This window comes from Budorcas taxicolor, chromosome 3 (genome assembly GCF_023091745.1).
Source record: "Budorcas taxicolor isolate Tak-1 chromosome 3, Takin1.1, whole genome shotgun sequence".
NCBI classification, from domain to species: Eukaryota; Metazoa; Chordata; class Mammalia; order Artiodactyla; family Bovidae; genus Budorcas; species Budorcas taxicolor.
In genome coordinates this window covers 77,075,206-77,099,086 of record NC_068912.1, presented here as the reverse complement: position 1 = coordinate 77,099,086, position 23,881 = coordinate 77,075,206, and the positions used below count along the sequence as shown (strand labels likewise).

The window sequence follows — 23,881 nt, the reverse complement described above, 5'->3', positions numbered from 1 at the left end:
ACCGATGCTGAAGCCGAAGCTCCAATACTTTAGCCACCTGATGCGAAGAGCCAACTTACTGGGAAAGACCTTGATGCTGGGAAAGACTGAGGGCAGGAGGAGAAGGGACGACAGAGGACGATACGGCTGGACAGCATCACCAACTCGATGGACGTGAGTCTGAGCAAACTCTGGGAGACAGTGAAAGACAAGGAAACCTGGCGTGCTGCAGGCCATGGGGCTGTAAAGAGTCGAAAATGACTTAGTGACTGAATGACAACAAGGGAGTAACTAGAAGAATGAACTGTTTCTTCTAAATGCTAATACTGCCTTCGGTTTCACCGTCTTTGGTATGCCTCAATGGACAATTCATCACTAGATTCAGGGAATGGATAGGACAGGGCTAGCCTCTAACTTTCCACTTGGAAAACCAGCCACACTGTAAATTTGTTGGACCTGTCTTGGAAAATGAAACTGTTACAAAGTCAACTTCTGCTAAGGCCCACAACTTCCCTTGTAAAAGGGAAGAGGTGCTAAAATAATAACAGGTTTTAAAAAAAATACTGATTCATCTTACCATATTAAATATGAATAACACTAAGAGAATTTTCCCTATCTCTTCATCTCCAGGACACACAAAGCATTTACATTCTCATTATTTTGTACCCATTAAGTGGGGAGCAAAGATTATTACCCTCCTTTGATTTCTAAGAAAGGGACTACAGAAAGATTAAACAAGTAAGTTGTCCAAGTTGCTCAGTAAATTGAGATGTTTGAAGCTGTCCATTCAGTATTTGCTTAGTATTACAAAGTGACTGAATCCTAACTCACCGAAATTCCTAAAGCTTCTCTCTTCCCCATTTCCAAACATGCGTGAAATTTTCTGCGAAGCACAAAGCTGCCACCAGGTTGATCATGGACAAGGGGATCCTATCAGGTCAGCAACATGTCTGCAAGAAGCCTGACTTGGTTTTCCAACCAAAATCCACCCACTACTTTATCAAGTGAAGTTGATTCTGCCTGGCCATGTCTGGGAAATTTTTAACTCCTTGATTAGCTATTAACAATTGGTTTCACTCAGACGAGACAGAGGACAAAATAATAGTGGTTTTCAAAAATGCCTCCACCATTCTGATTACAAAGGAGGCATGATTAACGAAGTTCCCTTTGTGTCCAAGCTCCATTCTGAGAGCCAGAGAAAGAGCTTTCCACCCCCCTGTTTTGATTGCTGAGTCTTTTCCTACTTGTCTCATCACCCACACAATCTGTTCATAGCCCAAAGAGACAATCCAGCCAGTCTGTGGAGAGTTCCTAAAACATTTATGTCGTGAAAGCAGACAGGATGAACAGGACCTCATCTCACAAAGGATGACGGGACATTCAGCAAAAGAGTTCACAAAGGGAAATACAGACGGAAGGCTCTAGGCTGAATGGATTTGCCCACAATGACTAACACAATGCCTGTCCTTATGGGCATTTGTAAACCTTCTAGTCAATTTACAGCCACCCCCAGGTTTTGTCCCCCAAACCACTGCTTTCAGAAAGCACAGTTTTTAAAGAAAATAAAATTATCGAGTTAAAGAGGTCCAAATCGGTGCTTTCAGGATCATTCAGATAGACCTTTAAACATGAAAACAGCAAGTAAGACAAAGATTCTTAGCTCAAAGTTCCTCCTCAACCATGTCAGTGGGGCAAGATAGGCATATAAAACAGAGCATTGCCTAGCACATAGTAAGTGCTCACTGAATACTACCTAACATTTTTACCAGATCCTGCTGTTTTATTAACGATATTTTTATATATGTCCTGCCTGTGTGCTCAGCTAAAGCAGGGCCACCTTATCTTTCTTTGGTACATTTCAGAAGATAAATTCCCTGCCTTCATACACATCTTCTTATTTACAGATATAGAGATCTGTGGCAAGTTTCAGACAAGATACTAAACCTAGTCTCACAGCTGGTGAGAAGTAGGTTCCTTGAGATCTCAGCTCATTAGCCTCATGCTTTCTTTCCATGACAAGATAGATGAGCAGATTATCATGATTTATGCCTCAGTGTATCTAGACAGATTTCTAATCTGTCAAAGACTCTGAGGACTTACTCAAGACTTTGAGCCCTTGACACAAAGAAAAGAAATGAGTGGTAAAGGCCAACATATTTGGCTTTGAGAAAAACATGCCTCTGTTTTTCTCAGTGGGAAAGCATTACTAGCTCTACTTAGCAAATAATCAAAGGCAAGAAGAAGCATAAGGGATTAAATGATATGTCTAGGGAGGCAAATGGGCCAGATTTCTCTGATACGCCGCTCATAGCTTTTTCTATTAAGTTTATTCTTAATTCAGTACCTTGAATGATATGAATCTTGTCTTGAATTATGCACATCAAATTGTGCTTCCAATGACCACGCAGACCACAAAAGTTCAGGTCAAACTCCCTAATTCTTCAAAAAAATTCCTTTTATCTAAAAAATACTTAGAACACTTAGTCTATTTCACTCACTTTGACCTTAACAAATATCTTTATTTTATCGCTCTTGCCTCTCTAGTCAAATTTAAGTTGCCTGAAGGCAAGATGCATGTGTGCTTTCCTTCTATAGCCCATGACTAACCCGGCTCAGAGACTGTAGTAACATGTACCAGCTCATTGTTTGTTCTGCCTCACAGACTTCTGGATTTCCAAAGAAACTTCGAGTCATCAAAATACCTACTCAGGTTTCCCAACCATTCCTCTCAAATACTAGTCTACTTGGGTAGTCATTAAAGTTTCTCCAGTGCCTTCAAGAACCTCATTTTAGCTGCTGGGACATCCTCTTGCCGTTCATTTCACACACACACACACCCAGCTCAGCAGGAGTACATGTTGCAATGAGCTTTGCTTCAGAGCCAACAGTCTGGCCAAGTTCCAAGAATTGTCACTAATGATGTTTACCAGCCAGTTGGTGCTCCAACAGTGGTGCAACACACACACACACACCCCATTTCAACCACTGCTCTAGTTGGAAGAGCTGTGCCTAACAGAGGTTGGTTCCATGCCTAATTTTATTTTTTAATTGCTACTAAAGGCCTATTCCACCAGACATGAGCAAACTCTCCAAATACACTTTCTATGATACAGTAGTGGTCTCCACTGATCTATCTTTAACCAAAGGCATAGTAAGTGTATTAGTCTGGGGTCTTTTGGTTGCAAAAGAAAGGAAACCCTGCATCAAGCTGCTTGAGCAAAAATTAAATTAATCAATAAATTAGTAAAGAGACGATGAAAAATGTCCAGAGACAGAGTGGTCTTCAGATAGCGATTGTTTTGAGAAGTCAAATTATATCAACAGGTCTCATTTCTTTACAGTCACTGAATTCTAGCTTATATTTTACTAGCTTCATTTTCGGGATTCGTGGGAAGGACTCCAACAGTTCCAGGTTCATATTATCTGAGTTCAAGTTCAATAATAAATAGACAGGACATCTGCTCCGGGTAGCTTCCACAACAAGTCTCAGACTTCATTCTGATTAGACTAAATTGAGCCACGTGCCCCTGTGGCTTGGTCACATCCCATCACTGGAGTCAGAGATGAAGAGTCTCAAACCTCATGGTCTGAGATTAAGAAAGGGGAGGTACCACAAAGGAAATGCAGAATCCTGCTATCAACGGAATTAGGCTGAACCTAATTCTCCCTAGTAAGTCTTTCCTCTTTCCCTAATAATCTCTAAGAAGTTGTACTACAAAAATGGTCAGCTTTGAAAATAGCATATTAAAAAAAGGAAACAAACAGATAAGTAAGAAAGGAGTATAAATAGCCAATAAGCATATGGAAATAGGTTCACTCTAACTAGTAACTAAAGAAATGTAAATTAATAGAAACAATATTCTTGGCACATTGGCAAAATTGCTAAAAAAAAAAAAAAAAAAATTGCCCAGTACTGGCCAAGATTCAGGGATTGGAACACTCCCACGATTGATTTATGAGATATACGGGTGGTTATTATTGATTTCAAAGGGCAAGCGGAGATTATTATAAAAATCTTTTAAAATGAGCATGACTTTTTTTTTGGCCATGTGGTATGTGGGATCTTAGTTCCCTGACTAGGGATCAAAGTGCAAAGTCTTAACTCCTGTACTCCCAGGCAAATTCCTTTTGTCTTAATTTTTTGGCATGATTTTTGACCTCAGATAAATTCACAGACGTGAAATTGCTAAAAAAAAAAATAATTAAGGGTATAAATAAAAATTTAACTACAAGGGAGATTTTCCCAGTATTGCTACTATAAAGCCCCCAAGGAGGAAATATCATTAATGTCCGACAGTAGGAGATTAGATAATATAATTATGATAATCCATTCTATAGGCTATCATACCAACATCAGAAATGACCTTTCAATATGTATTTGTTGGCATGACTTGAAGGGAGAAACGCATTCCAGGGAAGAGTTACTATAGAGGGTAACCATACAGCATCATTTACTAGCTAAGATTAGTAAATTAATTTCACTCTTATCTCAAGATGCTCCACAGCTCCTTCTGTAAGATTTTCCATAGGGTTCTAAAGACTGAGATTCTGCTCAGGGAAAGGTCAAAACACCTGGGCACCTTCAATGGCTACAATCTATTGTTCCTTCAAAGATATTTTTTACATATTTGCTTAACAATTGTTTAAGAGAGCAGCTGAGTGTTACATGGGGAAATTAAAGACAATGAACCACAGATGGCATGAACTTGTCCTAAAAGATAGTTCTGAAAGTCATGTTTGGTTAACATACAGCAACTTCTACAAAAATTAATTCTCTATATTAAAAAAAAAAAGCTCTTTTCCCATTCTTTATCCTATCATCATGTAGCAATTACTTTTCAAATCCTCAGAGTAATTCCACGACAAATAGATCTCACCAAATCAATCCCTCTCAAACAAAACCAACTACAAACACAGCTATTCTCCACTTCAGTTTCCATAACTTAAAAATGTGAATATTCCTGGTAGACTGGCCTGTCTGAGTGTTGTTGGTAAGATCAAATGCGATAACTCCTATGAAAGTATGAAGGATAAAAGCACCGTACAAATACGAGGTATTAGGAGTATGAATTCATCAGAGGTTTAACATGCACTTAACAAAGCATCTCTGAATCCCTATCTAGTCATTGGCTCTGCATAGCCTTCACATTCTCTTCCCACAGTCATTTCTGAAAACCAGACGTTGATCTGCAGTTTCCTTGCAACAAAAGGACAGGGCCCTCTCTACTTTCAAATTGGAAGAGGGATTATAAAAGTGTGGTGTTCCAGGCTGTTGAAACTTAAGATAATTAAGTAATGGAGAGAAATGTCAAAGATAATGCAAAAAGCAGACAGACATGCCTGGTTTAGACTGGAGCCTTAAATGGAAAAAGGCAGCAGCATAAATGAGTAGAGGGTTAAGGGTTTTCATACTATCTCATTCAAGCCACAGAAATTAACAATCCTAAAAGATATAAACTTTTGAGAGTTTGAGAGTGAGAATTCTTTGAGAACCAGCACCCAATACTACTCTTAGTAATTTAGTGATGTTTTATAGCACTTCAAGTATCTTCCCAAAGAAAAGCAAAAAAAAAAAAGAAAGAAAAGTTGTTTCTCGGTAAGGTTGTGCCTCTATACTATAGACTTAGTATTTTTTCTACACTCCCTTTATCATTTTTGAAGCATGATAAAAGTTTAAATAAAAAATGGATGGGTCAATAATAAGAATACTGAAGTTCTCAAATGCCCTTCTTTTTAAACCCCACCCCAATTACATCCCTCCCTTGAGGATATTTACAATCCTCTATGACACATGCTCTGTACCTTCTTGGTTCAAGGAAAACACACCTACAGCATTTCAAATTAACTACTGACCCTTACTCTCACACTATAAACAAACCCTTTTCAAAATCTCAATTGCATTGTGTCCACATTGATTAAAGCTTGAAGCCTGGTGACCTCATGTGGTGTTAACTTCTCCCATGCACCAACAGCATTCTGCCTTTCTACTCAATTACCCCCTTTGGTGCCAGAGGATCGCTACCCAATGAACATACACAATGGGCTTCTGCTTCATTACACTAACCAACAGCAGGATAGAAATAAGCAGAAGAGGAATAAACAAGCTAATTTATCATGAAGACAGAGCAAGCTTTCACCAGTCGTGCCATGGAAAACTTCAGTGGTTAACAGGAATATCAATAGTCTGGAGGTTATGTTTATGATCTTACAGATTCCAGACAGAGCCAAATGGACCCTCAGTGATTAAAGAATTTCGTAGATTAGCAGGTGTGAACACATGCACACAAAAACCATGCCTTAAAACTCTGGAGTCCTACATAAAACCTATCAAATAATTATTTGGGGAAGCACAACCCAGGGCTTTGGATAATGTAGACTGACACCCTGGTAATTTGCCCCAAGTGTTCAACCTAACTTGGGGGCCCCTCTTATTCATCTTTGACGAGGTGGTCAGGAGGGACCCAGCCTCTTTGTGAGAGGGGTCTGGATGCCCCCCTTCATTAGGCATGGCAAGGACACAGCAGCTGATTGAATTAACAACTTTGGAGGGCTTCAGTCCCAGTTCCCAGACATTAGCACCATCATCCAGAACAAATTAAAAGTCTCACAGCAATTAAGCAGATTTTGAAAATGAATTTCCCATGGTTCAATGGTTCAACAAGCAATCTTGAGTTAAGTATTAGAGAGGAGTTTTAGAAGGAGAGGAGGAACTGACTGCTGAATTTCCAAAGAAAGCACATAATTGGTAGAGGCATAAACAATAAACTTCTGAGCCTCTGCTAACTAGGCTTTTACATTTCTTTTATATAAAATTGGAAATAGTCACAGAAGTGTGAAAGAATAAAAAATTAACGTGGACCTGTATTAAATGGTGGATTTTAGGAGGATTCTTTTCCTTTTTTCTTTGCTTTTAATTCCTTTAACATCATTGTATTCTGGTTGAAAACAAAATTAGAAGGCAACAAAAATGCATCTTTCTAGTCCCTAGAGTTTAATTTCACACAGCAATCTAAACATGACTCTAGAACCACCTACTTCTCCCTGAACCTCTGTATCCAGGTTCAGAGCAGGCAGAAAACCTTTTATGAACTCTGAGAGACTTCACACTGGGAGCTCATTTTTGGATTAAAAGAATAAGACTAATAATAAAATAACATGCAGCACTGTCTATGTGCTTACTGCTTACAAGTTACTACACACAGTTTTCATTTTACAAATTATTTCATATAATACTCACAGCAATGTTATAAAACAAGCACTATTACTCCTATTTTACCCAAGAGATAGAGGAGGAAACTCTAACTCGGAGTTTAAATAATTTTTCAAGATCACAGAGCCAACAAGGGGTATGTGCCTTGTTAAGAACTAGGATTTCTATTCAGTCCTTCCAAACCCTTGCTTACATTTAGAATAGCAAACTCTCATTTCCAGTGTGGCTTTACCTAGCCTTTCGAGCAGTAGATAGGTTCATGGGGCATGAACACACATACACAAGTGCCATTATTTTAGAGGGGAAGGCCTGAATGATGATGTGTGATGACCCAACCAAGGAGGAATTCCTGTGGCCTCTTTCAAGCCTCCGTTTTCTCTTCATCACTCCCCTACCTCTCTCCTGACTCTTGCGCCAGCCTGTGTCCCCTCCCCAACACTCTCACCTCTCTGTGAATGGTGAACGGTAGGTCTGGCTAAGAGAAGTCAAGTCCAGCTTTTGTGTGGCTTCTCCCTGGTTTCTGCTTCCTTCTCTTTCAGTTTACATCTCCTTCTCAAATCTCTGTTCCCACATCTCCACCCAGCTCCACTGGAAAGGCAATAGGCCCAGGTTCCTGTTTGCCTGCAGGCACATATTCTGCACAGCATGTTTCAGTACTGTTCAGGAACCTGGAAGAATGTGTGGATGAACTCATTCCCACCCACCAGACCGACAAGCTGAACACAATAGAATGCAGAGGTGGTTTATTCGAATGTCTTTTGCTTTCTTGTCAAGGGCAGCTATAAAAGCTGACATCATAAATACATTACTGATCTCTAAGAAGAAACATAAATACATCTGCAAAATTTTAGAAAGGAAACTTTGAAAGATGCATTTTCCATCTTTAAAAGCTTTTTTTTTTAAATTAAGCAAATCATATATTTTTTTAAAAACAGCCCTCATGGAACAGAAGAAACAGATTTACTTCTTAAAAAAATCACAAAATTCTATTACGGTTCACATTCCCACTTGAATATTCAAAATTCATGCACAAGGTGTGCTCCCTTTTTCCAAGCAAACTTTATCAACTAGTATGGATTGTTCAGTTGCTACGTTACGTCCCACTCTTTGAGACCCCATGGACTATTGTATGCCTGGCTCCTCTGTCCTTCATTATCTTCTGGAGTTTGCTCAAACTCATGTCCATTTTGGTCGGTGATGTTATCTAATCATCTCATCCTCCACCGCCCTCTTCCCCTTTTGCCTTCAATCTTTCCTAGCATCAGGGTCTTTTCCAGTGAGTCAGCTCTTCACATCAGGTGGCCAAAGTACTAGAACTTTAGCTTCAGCATCAGTCCTTTCAATGAATATTCAAGGTTGATCTCCTTTAGGACTGACTGGTTTGATCTCCTTGGAATCCAAGGGACTCTCAAGAGTCTTCTCCAGTACCACGATTCAAAAGCATCAGTTCTTTGACCAACCAGTATGGATAGCCACATTCGATTTTCTGCCTTTATGGCCAAATAAAGACCAAATACATAAATCAGACCTAGTAGTATAATCAAACTCTGAACTAAAATTTATTAAGCTATCTCCTTTTGTAAAGGATTTTGAAATACTGTAGTCGGCAACATTAGTTGCCTTATCTGTAAGAAGTAATACCCTGATCACTTTTTTCTGAGTTTGTGCTTTATTACAGTGTTAATATAAACATCTGTTCTTTATAAATTATTGTATTGTCCATGTTTTTTTGAAAAATTTCAAACTAGAGTGGTATATATGTGTTTATATGCATTGTATCTAATCTATTCCAGGCAGGTTTTACCTAAGCATGATTTTAGGGGTAGTTTTTAAGGTTGTTTAGACTTTAAATATCGGAGAAGGCAATGGTACCCCACTCCAGTACTCTTGCCTGGAAAATCCTATGGATGGAGGAGCCTGGTGGGCTGCAGTCTATGGGGTCGCAAAGAGTTGGACACGACTGAGCGACTTCCCTTTCATTTTTCACTTTCAAGCATTGGAGAAGGATAATGGCAACCCACTCCAGTGTTCTTGCCTGGAGAATCCCAGGGATGGGGGAGCCTGGTGGGCTGCCGTCTATAGGGTCGCCCAGAGTCGGACACGACTGAAGTGACTTAGTATAATCAATGTAACAGTAGACACAGGTAATGAAACATTCTCCTAGCAGTCTGGAATTTTGGTTCAAACCTTTTCTCCTTGCAACTTCTCTGGACCCTAGTTTCTACAATTAGAGAATAGCCTTAGTTTCTACAGCTAGCATCGAGGACCCAGCACGCCAAAAATGGACAAATAAAATTAATATATTTCTTTTTTAGTTATAAAAGACTAGCCCAGAAGAGAGTGTTACAAATTTTAGGGCTGATCTTAAAGTTGAAGTGTTTTGACTGCCTCTCTAACAGGTCCAAAATGCAAGGTGTTTATTTTTTCAAAAAGTATTACTGAGTATCTATACCATACCACCCTGTGGTAATCATGGAAAGTAAAGATGTGCAAGATAGATGACATGTTATCATGTAGCTTATAGTCTTATAGGAATTATATTTCAACTTTTTCTTTATAATTCCTTATGATACACCTTGGTAATTCTAGCTAAAGTTTCAGAAGTAGTTAATATTTTATAAGGGAAAGATCATTTTTTTTCCTTGAAGCTTGACTTTCAAACGTCTTTGTCATTTATGTTCTATCTAGAAGCAAAAACATTTCCCAATGGACAATGACTTCAATTTTATAATGTAAAACAGATGAACAACCGGGATTTGCTATGCAGCAAGCATGGATGGAATCTCTCTTCCACACATTGAGTGATAGTCATTTAAAACTCAAGCTACCTGGGCTCACCTATGCTACAAAGAGCCATGAGTACTGGCAAGCATTTTAAAAGGCAAAATTTAAGATTCAAATTAAATCTTAATGAAAACTATCACCACTGGATCAAAAAGTTAATTGCTCTAGTTCACCAAATGTGTGGATGACATGCTTCTTGAACTGTCGGCTTGCATGGATTATGCTAAATGGGAAAGCGATCAAGCAGGGTTGCTGGGGTTCTAATTTTATGTAATCCACTAAGAGGCAGAAATAAGCTGCCATGAGCCTAACTAGATGTGGGATGACTGAAAAAAAAAAAAAACTTTACAAAGTTAACTTTGTCAACTTATAATTCAGGGAAATGGCTAATGTATATTGATGAATTGAGCACATATGCACAGGTAACTTACCTCATTTAAACCCACAACCACCTGTGAAGGAGACATTTTTAGATGAGAAAGTTGAGGTTCATAACATGCATATGGTTTGTCCAAGTTGGATAATGAACCAGACCACACCACCCTGATCAACCCTAAAACCACATGCCATCAGTTAGAAAATCTGATTTTTGAATGCAAGGATCAGTAAGTCTATCGCTGAACAGAAACACAGGAAAACTTTGAGCTAACACCATGCTTTTTAGTGCAACAATTTCCTAGGAATCTTATAAGCACCCAAGTCATTAAAGACAACTTTCAAATTTCTGTGCCAGTGTTGCCTGGCAGGGAGAGTTACTCTAACATGAGACGCACAGAGAATCAGTGGCTTACCTGGACAGACTTGGTATCAGTACCTAACCACATCCTGACCTGGAAATGTGATCTTCTCAAATATATACTAGTGCTGATTTTGTTTAAATACCAAGCCTAGTGCTCATCTTTCTCCCAAACTATATTTTCTCTCTGTCTTTTTTAACAGGTAGGTGGGAGACAGAAGAAGGGACATGAAAGAATTACCTGATACTTATGAAAGAAAAAAGAAAATGCTAATTGAACGGTGACTTTAGTATATTTTTGTTTAAAAATCTTGCTGCTGCTGCTAAGTTGCTTCAGTTGTGCGACTCTGTGCGACCCCACAGACAGCAGCCCACCAGGCTCCCCCGTCCCTGGGATTCTCCAGGCAAGAACACTGGAGTGGGTTGCCATTTCCTTCTCCAATGCATGAAAGTTAAGAGTGAAAGTGAAGTCGCTCAGGCTCAGTCGTGTCTGGGTCTTCGCCACCCCATGGACTGCAGCCTACCAGGCTCCTCCGTCCATGGGATTTTCCAGGCAAGAGTACTGGAGTGGGGTGCCATTGCCTTCTCTGTAAAAAAAATCTTGGGTGTCTACAAATTATCCTGTTTCTTTCTCTTTTATCACCTATTATCCAGAAACAGCATGTTCTCGTAGAGCAGAACTCTGTTCCGTTCGGGCATGTTTAAAAACCAATGCCAGCATGCAAATGCTGTACAATTAGGAGGAAGGGTGCCTGAAAAGATGTCCAAGACCCTGGAGTTGCCGGACACAGTCAAGTCCCTCCCCACCCTACCCAACTCCACCTCACAGTTTTGCAGAAGCTGATCTCTTCTAAGTACAGGTGTGTTCTTTTAAGTGACAGTAAGGCCCCTGGTGCAATCTTTCCAAAGCTTCAGTTAAAATCTTATCTACAACTTCCCATAGCCCAGGCACGCAGGAGCTAAAGTCAGAGCCCATTTCACACAAGCCAGGACTAGCTCAACAGACCAGAGAAAAGAAAGGAATGTGGGGATGTGTCTTTTCTCCACTTGAGGCATTCCATTCTCAGGCGAATTACAACCTAAATGAGAGCAGATAAAATACATAAGAACCTGGAGTAAAAGGAACAGAAAAAAAAGACCTCTGGCTTGACAGAGGGCTGGGTTTCACAAATATGGAACTCAACTTTTGATTGTGATCACCTGAAGACCAGCATGCTAATCACAGACTTAAAAAAAAAATTCATTATAGTTAAATCAGAGGATGCGAAAAACAGTGCTTTGCGACTCTGCTTAATATCAACAAAAATAAAAGAATTTACCCTGTAATACTTGTACCTCTGAAATCATAAAAATATGCTTGTCTATCCCAATGGCCTAAGGCCTTCAACATTTTAAGCCCTATTTTGGCAATTTGAATTTTCAGTTTGCAATTACCTTCAGAGTGAAGAAATCGCAGAAACAAAGCCTGAGCAATTTTGTTGTTTCTTTGGTATGTAAAACAGATCCAAAAAATATAGAGCATGTCACTTCCCCTAAACTCACTACGATTTCAGAATTATGCCTGCCACAAACAGCCCCTGAAAGCACAAAAGTTAGTCACAAAATTTTAGACAAGAAGCTTCAGACTGATGAAGTCTTAAAACATGAGAACGGCACTTTGGTTGGATTGGTAAGGACCACAGTACACTTTTTTTTTTTTTTTAATTTACAGTTTCTTAGGCAAGACAAAGGGGATATACTACACTCTCAGAAAGCAAGGAATTTCGCTTGTTTTTAAGTATGTAGTATTCTTTAAAATCCACATAGAACAGCTTAACATTCCATACAATCCTATTGCTTCATGAGAAATTAGCTAAGAATATTCAGTACACAAAAGCAAGCAGGAGAGGACAGTAAAGTTATTAATTACTATTTTATTTTCAAGGAACAGAAAAGTCAACAGAGCTTTAAGAACCACAAACTGGAATTTTCTACCCAATAACTCGAAGGTCTCAGATAGAAATCTAATGATTTTCACCCTGCAACTTGGGAGGAGATACATGCTTGGAGTGCTGACCTTCATTAGAATCTGAGTCTAAACCAAGACTCTAATTGTGTAAACTGAGCCTCTTCCCTTTCTTGGGACTCTGGTCCCTCCTCAAAGGAAGTGGGACAAGATGATCTCCAAGGCTCTTTCAACTTTGCAATTTAATAGCAGAAAGTTCCACAGCTCCCATTGAGCCCAAATAATACCAAAGTGGACAGATATTGTAGATCCAAAAAGCTGCACCCAAGGCAAGCGTTAAGAGCACACAGATTTAAAGTGGAATCAATTAACATGCGCCAGCCTATAACGTCACGAAGCCACTGCAGTGGGGTGGGAGAGGGTTCTAGTGTGAAATGATCTGCCTATATCGATAACCCACAACCTTGGGAATGCACCCTTTCTCTTCCTGTGTCCTCCTATTACCTACCACCTGCCTACATCTCTTTGCTGCCAGTGAGTTTCTATGGCAAATCGACCCAACTACTGTACACTTAGAAAATGGCATAACTAAGCTCTATTAAAATTGTGTATAAAGCAAAAGTAATAGACCTGGAGCAAAATGTGCATGTTTTAGGATAACAACTTAGACTCATATCCTTTTTCACTAGTTATCTGCAACAATATTACTATAAATCTACCATCTTGGGAAGGCACCTTATGAGACATAACAATTATAATGAGAATCCATGTTAGAAAGTAGTTGAACTCTGTATGCACTTTCAAACCCAAAATGAGTAATGCTTTGGGTTATTTCACTTCCCTCTGTCTAAATTGATCCATGAATCTGGAGGTGTTTGACAAAGTGGTGGTGACTCAAGAAAGAAAAAGAATAGAAAATAAACCACCTCAAGGCTACATTTTTCCAAATCTAAGAGCAGAGAGGTACAGAGAAAGAAAAGTAGGAGAGACAGATACAGGGTTAAGCAGATATTTTCAGCAAAAAGTCCTCTGAGAATTACATCTCTGGTGGCCCTGACTCCATGAGAACCCAGAGGGTGCCTTGACCTTGGGATCGTGGCTTCCTTACTACAATCATCCATGAAATAGGAGGCTCTGCCCCACATCACAATTGAGGGCTGGCATCAAGAAGCTTCTGTAACTTATTTGAGATCACGAAAATCACAGATGGTCTGCTGAGTTACAGTCAAGTTCATCTCACCGACATGATGCTGCCCTGACACCAGGCTCTCTCTCTGGGAGGAGCTTAGCCCAAAACTAAAAGCAGCAGTTAATTGGCCCCCAGCCAGCTCTCATGAGCTTAACCTTATTAATCTGGGGCTGGAGGGACAGGGAGCAGGGAGGGGGGATGGACTGCGTCATTTAAGGATCGGTTACCTTCTTCCTAAAGAAAAATCATAATGCCTTGCCAAAACAAATGTAATAACTTGGCCTCTTCTTTCAATCACTTCTGCTTTCTTGGAAATGTGTACTTATGGATAAAGCCTCTGAGTTAATCCAGGGAATTAACTGGAAGATTAAGAAGGCCCTATAATTCCTGTGGGTCAGTGAAAAAAAAAAAAAAAACACCCTTTACCAAGGAATATTAAAAGAATAGAGTAGGGAGAAAAAAGAGGGAGCAGAAATTGCACTTGGAGGCCCAGGATTTAAACAGGCTTTGAAGACAGAAACACTAGCTCAATTTGGGAAAAGTGTGTGGCATCAGAAGTAGATTCTGGAAATCCAGGCATAAGCTATGACCCAAAGAGTGTTCTCATGTATTTGTAGCTGTTGTCTAGTCACTAGGTGGAGTCTGATTCTTTTGTGACTCCCTGTACTGTAGCCCACCAGGCTCCTCTGTTTATGGGATTTTCCAGGCAAGAATACCGATATGGGTTAGCATTTCCTACTCTGGGGGATCTTCCCAACTCAGGGATTGAACCTGTGTCTCCTGCTTGGCATGTAGATTTTTTACCACAAAGCCACCTGGGAAGCCCTCTCATATGTTTACAGAGGCCTTAATTTTTCTTTCCTGAGTCCATATCCTACCCCTATCTCTTTTCTCCATATCCACCTCTCTTGTATTCAACAGTGATATTCAGGACCTACTGTGTATGCTAAGTCTAGTTGGCCTTCAGGTCAGGAACTTCAGTGAGTTTTCGATTCCAACTATCAGTCACTGTCGGCTAGGTGCAATAATTTCTTTTGGCGGGGGGAGCTGGGGTGTAATTATCTCAGGCTCAGCCTTCCCCAGCATGGCTTGCAAGCACTGGTCAACATTTACAATAGCTGTTGGAAAAGGTTAGTATGTTTTTGTTGTCGTTGTTCAATCACTAAGTTGTGTTCGACTCTTTGCAACCCCATGGACTGCCGCACACCAAGCTCCTGTCCTCTACTATCTCCCTGAGTTTGCTCAAACTCACGCCCATTGGGTTGGTGATGCCCTCTGACCACCTCATCTTCTGTTCCTCCCTTCTTCTCCTGCCCTCAAGCTTTCCCAGCATAATATGTTTTAGGAATTGGGATTATTTGTACAGAAAGTAACCAGGTCAGTGAATAGTACCCAGGCAGTAATGGGAGCATGTGGTCTGGGAAAGGGGTAAAATCAGAACAAGCCAGTCTGAACTTTCACCTTCTATTGACTTTGTGCAGAATGTTTCATCACACTTGATTCTTTGTTTCCAGTAGAAACTGAAGGAACAATAGAAGGAGAGTGACATTAGACTTGAGAGCATGGCTTGATTGAGTTCAGGATCATGGACTTGAATGCCAGGCCTCTTACTATCTCTACTAAACCCAAAAAGATCCTGACGTGATTAAGTGAGAACCTAACATTCATCTGAACTCTGGAGAAAGGACCTGCTGCTCTAGGTTGTTATGTTCACTAAATAAATCAACACATCACGTAAAATGTTTTCTATAGTCACCCAGTAAATCTTCAAAATGCAACAAATCATAATTGGCCAAATCCTTCACTACTGGTCAGATGACACTCTGATTATTGCTTTTGCTCCTCTACAAAATTTAATTGTGTGTGGAACATGGTGGGGAAGGGAGGGATGGAGGGGAGGGAGAGCTAGTGTTAAAGGGCTAAAGAACTGTAGGGTTTTGTGTATTCTAAAACAATAGTCCCCAATGTTTTTAGCACCAGGGACCAGTTTTCATGGAAGACAACTTTTCAACAAAGCCAGGTGGGAGGGGATGCTTTTGGGGTGACTCAAGCACATTACACTTATTGTGCACTTTATTTCTATTATTACATTCGCTCCAACTAAGATCATCAGGCATTAGATCCCAGAAGTTGGGGACCCCTGTTCTAAAATATATCAGCTGCTCTTTTTCTATTTTTCAATCCTTTTAGATTAGTCCTATCAGGAAAAGGAAAAATGCAAAGCATTTCACTATCAAGTCTGAGAACTTCAATGCCTCAAGATCCTCCTCTCGATTCCCATCCCCGTCTGGACACTCTTTCTGGGAACCATCCACATATGGCACACCTGTCTGTTCTACTGCACATCATCATACCACCTCCGAGAAAACACAAGACCAATGAAAGATATGATCACTTCATGTCTCAATGCTCTCTGTCTCCCATCATCTCTTAGAGTCTCTATCAAAACTGAGAGCAGTAAATCTTTCAATAGAGAAAATCTACCAGCATTTTTCCCAAAGAACAAAATGTACCTATTCAAGGTATCAGCATGCAAGCCTCTGGTTTGAAACGCCCTCATTACTAGGTATGGGTGTGTATATAAACAAAAATCATCCTTTGGGGAAAATGAATTTTCAACTTTCAGTATGAAGCTCTTCTTTCAACTGCTCTGCTGTCACTGCCAAACCACACCCTCTAAAATCGCTACAGCCTCAGTTGACTTATTCTCTCCTCTTCCTTTGAAGAAGCCTAGACCTCTATAACTGTTTAAATATGTCAAAACCACTAACTAGAGAAAATAAAATCGAGTAATTTTCCTTAAGGTAGTAGAACTCAAACACCTTGTAGCCGATGAACTTGGCTGCTCAGCCATCTAGATGATTCAAAGAATCACAGAGTCTGGTTAGAACCTGGAGAAATTGGATGGACTGGCATATGTAGACTTCCCAGAAGTTGTCCTCCTTTAGCCTGGCAAGGCTCTGCTTTATTAAGTACAGCTGGACTCCATTTCACTTATCATCAGATTTTTTTTTTTTTCCTTTACCATGTTACCCAATGGTTAAAAATAGGAAATAATTTGCATTTTCAGTCTTATTCATCATGCCTACATTCAAATTATTTCTATTCAGCCCTAGAAGTCAAGGCTTTGGCAGGTAGGCACAGGAGCACCTAACGGTTGATTATTCTGGATTGACTGGAATCCAATCCTAGCTTTGACCCTGACTAGCTATTAATACAGAGAAGGCAATGGCACCCCACTCCACTACTCTTGCCTGGAAAATCCCATGGACGGAGGAGTCTGGTAGGCTGCAGTCCATGGGGTCGCAAAGAGTCGGACACGACTGAGCAACTTCACTTTCACTTTTCACTTTCATGCATTGGAGAAGGAAATGGCAACCCACTCCAGTGTTCTTGCCTGGAGAATCCCAGGGACGGGGGAGCTGGGTGGGCTGCCATCTATAGGGTCGCACAGAGTCGGACACAACTGAAGCGACTTAGCAATAGCACCAGCAGCAGCTATTAATAGGCAGCCTTGACCAATTTTACCAGAGCTTTCTGTATCTCAGTTTACTTGTGTGTAAAATGAGTACAACAGCATCAATGTGGCAAGCTTTGTGTGGATCAAATTAAATAAAGCCTGGTACACAGTGTACATTTAATGCACATTAAACTATCTATATTGTTAATATATTTATTTCAAGATGAAATATTAATACAGCTACTTGATGACATAATTAACAAGGCTTCTCATTTCACATACTCTCAAATTCTCCATAAATGAGTGAGAACTATCATCATGTTCGAAACCTCATTGTAAGAAATCTTTTGCTAGTGAACCTGGATTAACAGGGACTCTTTTCTACCTCTAGCTCCCCTATGTTACTCAGGCTTCAAATCTGGTCTTTGCTAAGCACAGTCAGCATTGTAGTCCTATCCTAGGTACACATTAGAATCTAACCAATATTTTGCACACTAGGCAGGTACCATTCATGAACTCTCAGCGAAGGACTTTCATACAATTTCAAGTTCTAAATCTCCATAGAAACATCTTTATGAGGAAGATAAGGTTAGAATCTTTCCTCGGTCTACATGGATTAAAAAAAAATCTTTTTAAAGGCCACATTATTGCAAAATGTCAACCAGCTAGGAAAGACTTTGAGTCTAGGTCTGGGTTCCAGGCAGGGAACTTGAAAATCTTACAAAGCCATACTATTATCTCAAGGAAATGTTTCTTACTCTGAAAAAGAAAAAGGGAAAGTTCCAATCGAAGGCTAGACAGGCTGTACTAAATGATTAGATGAAAGCATGATTAGAGATTGTTAGCACTAGCATTGATTTTGTTGCAATAACCAAGGAGACAGCTTAGTTTTTTAAAAGTTAAATAATGTAATTTCAATCTACAAAAGATTTTCCATTCTTTACAAAAGGATTTCTCAAGTTGCACAGTACTTCTACCAACCATATTAGATACTCTGGTAGTTAACAACAACAACAAAAAGACATAGCTTAGTCAAATATGAAATGTTACAAAATAAAAAGCAGAATCAAATACAGAAAAATGTGGAGTAACATCAACCAAGTCAATTCATTAGTTATTTTCTCAACAGATACCCAAACACTTAGGACTGCCAAGTATTACATTATTAATATATGCTAAAATAAATACCACGATAAGCTTAAAACCTAATACACTGAGAAACAAACCCTTATACACTTTGTATAACTGTAATTTTATTTAATTTCTTAAAATCCTGCCACTTTCCAATAAAGGACAGTAGCAGAAACAAAAACTATTCGTATGAATGGACCATAATCAAAACCATTCACAGTACCTATTCAAACAATAATAGCATAAAAACATGGGCCAGCTCCTTGAAAAGCAGTAATAAGTCCATGTTAAAACTGAGAAAACTGATAATAAATGTGTATATATATGTATGTACATCATACATATATACACACATAATATTCTCAGCAATAAAAAACAATGAAAGATTGTTCACATACTAAACCTCTGAAAGAAAGTAATCTTTCCTAAAGAAATAATAATGGTCAGTTTGTTGATATTTATTTGGGTTTAAGTTTGGAATATTCTCATTTATGGGTACACTTAAAACAATGCAATAATTTTCTATTCATCCAATCCTGATCCTTTATACTGTTACCAGTCTTTAGAACAGGTGGAAATGCTGACCTGCTTTTCCAACCATTATATCCCCCAGACATGACTAATCTGAAGCTGAGCAAATTGCACATAATAGACCAGGGAATCAAGTTCATGATTTTTAGTCGGCTGCACTCTTGTTTCAGGGAACATGGTCTCCTCCCCTCCCCCCTTCCACCACCCTGCAGCTGCTTCTCCAGGAACAAAATTCACCAAACGTGAAATCAAAGGAAAATTATTTTTAAATTTTCTGCAGGCTTATTTTTAAGAAGGCTAAAGATTAAGCTATATCTTTAAAAATATTTTCTTTTCCTTCAGGGATTCTTACATTTTTAAATGAATTCTAAATACAAAATAAGTTATCCACTTAGGAAACCTTCTCAATACATAAGAAAATAATCAAATGCATGATTTTATAAAGGCTCAAAGTTTGTACAAAAGCATGGCATGGCATAATTCAGTGAATTCTTAAGTATCTCAAATTCTACCATATAAGATATTGCTTTCCAGAGCCTTGCTGCAAAATCCCATTAAAGGTTTAGACCCTGGCACAAAACAAACAAACAACAAGTACAAAAACAAACCAAAATAAAAAAGCTCGGTTCTAAGAAGGTTGCTGGAGTAGGGGAAGATCCCTCTTATTTCCTTTTTACCTAGTGTTTAAATTTTCCCCCATCAATTCTAGAAAGCTATAACCAAACACCGGTGTGAATGTCATATAAAACTCTCAAAAGCACTGGAAAGTCATACAATTTCATAACCGAAAGGAATCTTAAACTCGTCTGAAAAGGTTCCTCCTCACCAGCTTAGGTGCATGGTTTGTCAATACTGTTTGGGGGTGGTGGTTGTTTTTGTTTTGTGAATATGTGTGTAGTATACTTACACCCTTACAATAAGGAGCTTTGCTATTCAGCCCCTCCCCTTTCTAGGCAGTCATGTTTCCTTTCATCTAGGACAACAGTGATCAAAAAGGAACATTATACCAAAATACCAAGGCCAATTCAAAGTGAAAATTTCACTTTCTCACTTGGCCTCTGCAAATGAATTAGAAAGGCACTGCATAAGCAAGACACCTGACATCCTACCATCAATACGGTTGAGCACTGAAAGAGCTCTCCTTTACTGGGGAGGGTGGAAGCAAAGGTTTCTGGACTTACTTTCCACTGCTCCTTTAGCTACTAATTCCACTCGTCCACTTTCTTGAAGTTCCATCCTTTGCTTAGTTTCCTGCCTTCCAGTTTGCTGGGGAAACATATCACTTACCTTTTGTTGATATTTATTTCCCATATTTGGGTCTTGGAGCATACCTAAGTTCTTAGATTTAACAGCCAAAAAAAAAAAAAACCTCTAAGTGGTTGAGATAAAGGCTAAGCCACTATTCAAAGTGTTTACAATGAAATGGATCTGATCTTTTCAGCCTTCAGGCCAGGACTAGGGACATAGTCTTAGCAACTGAGGAAGGAGGAAAGGTAAGAGGTAAACTTACACAATTTTCCCCAAGAAGTGTTATACAGAGATAGAAAGTTGTCTTGTTCCAGGAAAGCTGGGACTAAAGCAGTTCATTTACTGAGGGGAAATCTAGACTATCACTAACTTTTTGAGATTGTCACCAGGTGCGGTCACTAATCAAGTTCTATTGGAAAAACAACCCTTGGCACAGCTCACTCCAAACGAACTTCTCTTTGAACATACAACCTTTCTGAACCTATGGCAACTCCAGCAGCCACTCGCGACTGCCCTTGGACCTTCTCCTCCATATTAAGATTCCAGAAATGATGCCAGTTCCAGAAGGACTCTAAGAAACCTGCAACAGTAGATAATGGGCTAGATCAGCTTTAGAAAAGGAAAAAGAAACACACACCAACAAATACCAGGGTACTATGTGTAATGGTTCGCTGCTTGTGCAAAAACCTCAAAGAGGATGAAGGTCAGACAGGGATAATAGGCCAATTTAATTCTGAAAGCACAAGGTGCAAGAAATTTTAATTATGGTCTGCCACTGAAATCACACAAGATCCAATGGCATCTAACTGCAACTGCTCATCAAGGGAGACAAGAGGTATAATTGTAACCGCTGCATAATCACTGTGAGGGCACAGGGAAGGCTGCCTTCAGCTCCCAGTAGAGAATGTATTAAGAGCCTCGAAAAATCCAATACAGGGAAACACGGAGATTGCACTTAGCTAAACAGGAGCTCATGGGATTGGGGCGGGGTGGGGTGGTGGGGGGTAGGTTTTCAAGAATAAAAAAATTAAGCTGTTTGACCCAAACTGAGGATATGAGCTTGGAAAACTCGGAACCTCTTTCTGCTTTGTGGATACATACACAGAGAAAGGCATGTTCTCCTCTAGAAATTTCTCTCCTTCATAAAGCTTCACCCACTCTCCTTTGTTTAAACTGTTAGCTTGAATGTTACAGTGATTTACAGAACCAGACTCCCCTTTCATTTATTCCCATCCAACCCAAGCCTGGAGACAAAACGCCACGCACACGACCCCGGGTGCCCAAGCCTGGGCAGTTCTCACAATCACGACGACACCCGCACCACGCGAGCTCTGGAAAAGAGACGCGCGCAGAAAGCCCCTCCGTGGACTCTCCACTCCGCAAAGTTTTACAAATCTGCGAAATAGGGAAGCGAAGCCTTGCATCCGCACCCGCGGCGAAGTTGGCGCTGAAGTTTGCGCCGGGACGTCCTGAATCTCGAGGGGGAGGGGAAAGCGACTGTGCGGAGGGGCGGGAGGATGGAGATGAGACGGAGACACGGCGAGAAGAAGGGAGTTTTCTGAGTGGAAGGTCCAGGAAACCATCTTCTTCACCCGGGAAGCCTGTTTAGCTCGAGAGGTTCGGGCGATACACGCCAGGGGAGGTGTCCCAGGGGGAAGCTGTCACCTGCGGGGGGCTGTGGCGGGGGCCGCCCTCCGAGGCGCCAGGGCAAGACCTGAGGCTCCAGATTCACAGGGTCTCGGGGCTCTAAGAAATGGGGGAAGGGAAATTCCCCAGAGGCCAAAAGCAACACACCTTTCTGATACGCGTTTTCCCCTGACCTCTCCAACTTCCCGCGGCGCTGGTCGAGGACTTTCTCCCACCGAACCTCACCCATCCAAGCTCCCAGCCCAGGCTCGGACTTTGCCAACGGCCACGGCTGGGGGTGGCTTGGGGATGCGGCGAGGAAGCAGAGGGCACGAAGGTCAGGACCCAAAATGCAAACTCTCAACCCCCAGCTGAGACAACCAAAAGCGTTTACACATGCAGAGATCACAGCCCAGTAACAGGGCTCGGGGTTGCGCCGGGCGCAGTTCTCCGACTCTTCAGTTGTTCCTAATAAAGTCGATTACGTTGCCCTCCCGGAGCTGATTAGGAGGGAACCGAGAGGAAAAGGGGGGAACGCGGGAAAAAGCCGGGGGGAGAGCAATCAAGTTTGTAACCCAGCGCTTCCTCGCGCGATCCGTCGCCATGCTTAAGATTCCCACCCCCGCCACCCCCCTCTTTCCTTTCAAGTGGATACTGAAACTAGGCCAAAACTTTTTCCCCTCCTTTTCTCTTAGCCACTAGACTGGATTGTGCCCCACGGAGCCCCATGGAGCTCTGCTTTCTTAAGCACAATAGCCGGACTAATTAGATCATAGAAGCAAGGCAGTGATACTGTAACAAGTAGCCCGAGAGGCAAAGAGGGAAGGGGCCCGAAAAGAGAGAAAGGGGGAAAAGTTTGCAGCTCTCGCACTTACCAATCAAGCCTCCCACCAGAAAGGCGATGATTTGGAACACAAGCAGAATCCCACCAACAATGCACAGCTTCTTGGTGCTCATGTTTTCTATAATTGCCCCAGCCATTTTTGCGCCCCCCTTTTTCTTTCCTCCTTGAAATAAATGTTTTAGGGTGTGCTTTTTGCTCCCTCCCCTCTCACGCTCCCTTCTCCCTCGCCTCCTTTCCAGGCGCTGCAAAACTTCAGGGGTACGGGAGCGCGGCGAGGATGGGACCGGGACGAAAGGCGCCCGCACGGATTCCCCCGGCTCAGCCGGCTCGGGCTCCCCCAATGCCCGGAGCTGTGATTGTGGCCGCTCCGCCGCCTGTGGACGCTTAAAGGAGCAGGGAAGCGATCACATGACGCCGCCTCCCTCCCTTTCTTCCTCCCTCCCTCTCGCGCTTCCTCCCACCCTGCCTCCCTCCCTCTCTTCCTCTCCCCCTTGCCCGCCAGTGCGGGGCTCCGAGCTCCGGCGGGTGCCGGTGTCCCGCTCCCGGGTCTGGCTGGCAGCCTGTCCCGCCAGGAACTGGTATCGTTGAGGGGGTTGATGTTGTTGTTTAGTGGGTTCCCCCTACTCCGCTTCCCACACATTTCCTCTTTTGGTGCGAGATTTAAATCACCCGTGGGCAGCTTTGCAGACCTTTAACTTACGCGTTGACTTTAGGAAACGGTCCCCGCCCCCAACTGCTAGAACTCTCTTTAGGAAAGAGGAGAATTTTTTAAAGGGACCCAATAGATGCTTAAGTCAAAGCACGGAGATGAGGAATAAAGTCTCAGCTGGGCTTCCTTCTGCCAGATCCCAGCCTCGTTATTGGGCAAATACCCAGCAAAATATCCCCGCTGCACCCCTTGAAGAACTCTGCGCTCCAGCCAAACCAGGCCACTGTTCATTACCACATGATCCCCCCACTCCAAAGGTTTCCAGAGCCTTAACTCTGGCTCTTGCCCTAAAAGAATATAGCTTACCCCATCGGAGTTTTTTAAACCTCATTTAAAAGCCAACTCATCTGAAAAATCTTGTTTATTTTCTAAACCACTTCCTTTTGATATCTTCAGGCAGTAAGCCCTTACAATTCCTGTGTTTACGTTCTTACCTCCTATTGCAAGGACTTGTGTGTACACGTTTGTCTCCACCATTGAGCTGTAAAT

General features: G+C 41.2%; 1 protein-coding gene across 1 annotated transcript in view; it reads right to left on the bottom strand.

Moving 5' to 3' along the window:
* WLS (Wnt ligand secretion mediator) overlaps positions 1 to 23,038 on the bottom strand; it is a 115,546-nt gene extending 92,508 nt beyond the window's left edge. The window contains exon 1 of the mRNA XM_052636697.1: positions 22,715 to 23,038. Coding sequence (XP_052492657.1) covers positions 22,715 to 22,820 — 106 coding nt within the window. The 5' untranslated portion in view covers positions 22,821 to 23,038. The remainder of the gene's footprint in view (positions 1 to 22,714) is intronic.
* Positions 23,039 to 23,881: the final 843 nt, after the last annotated feature.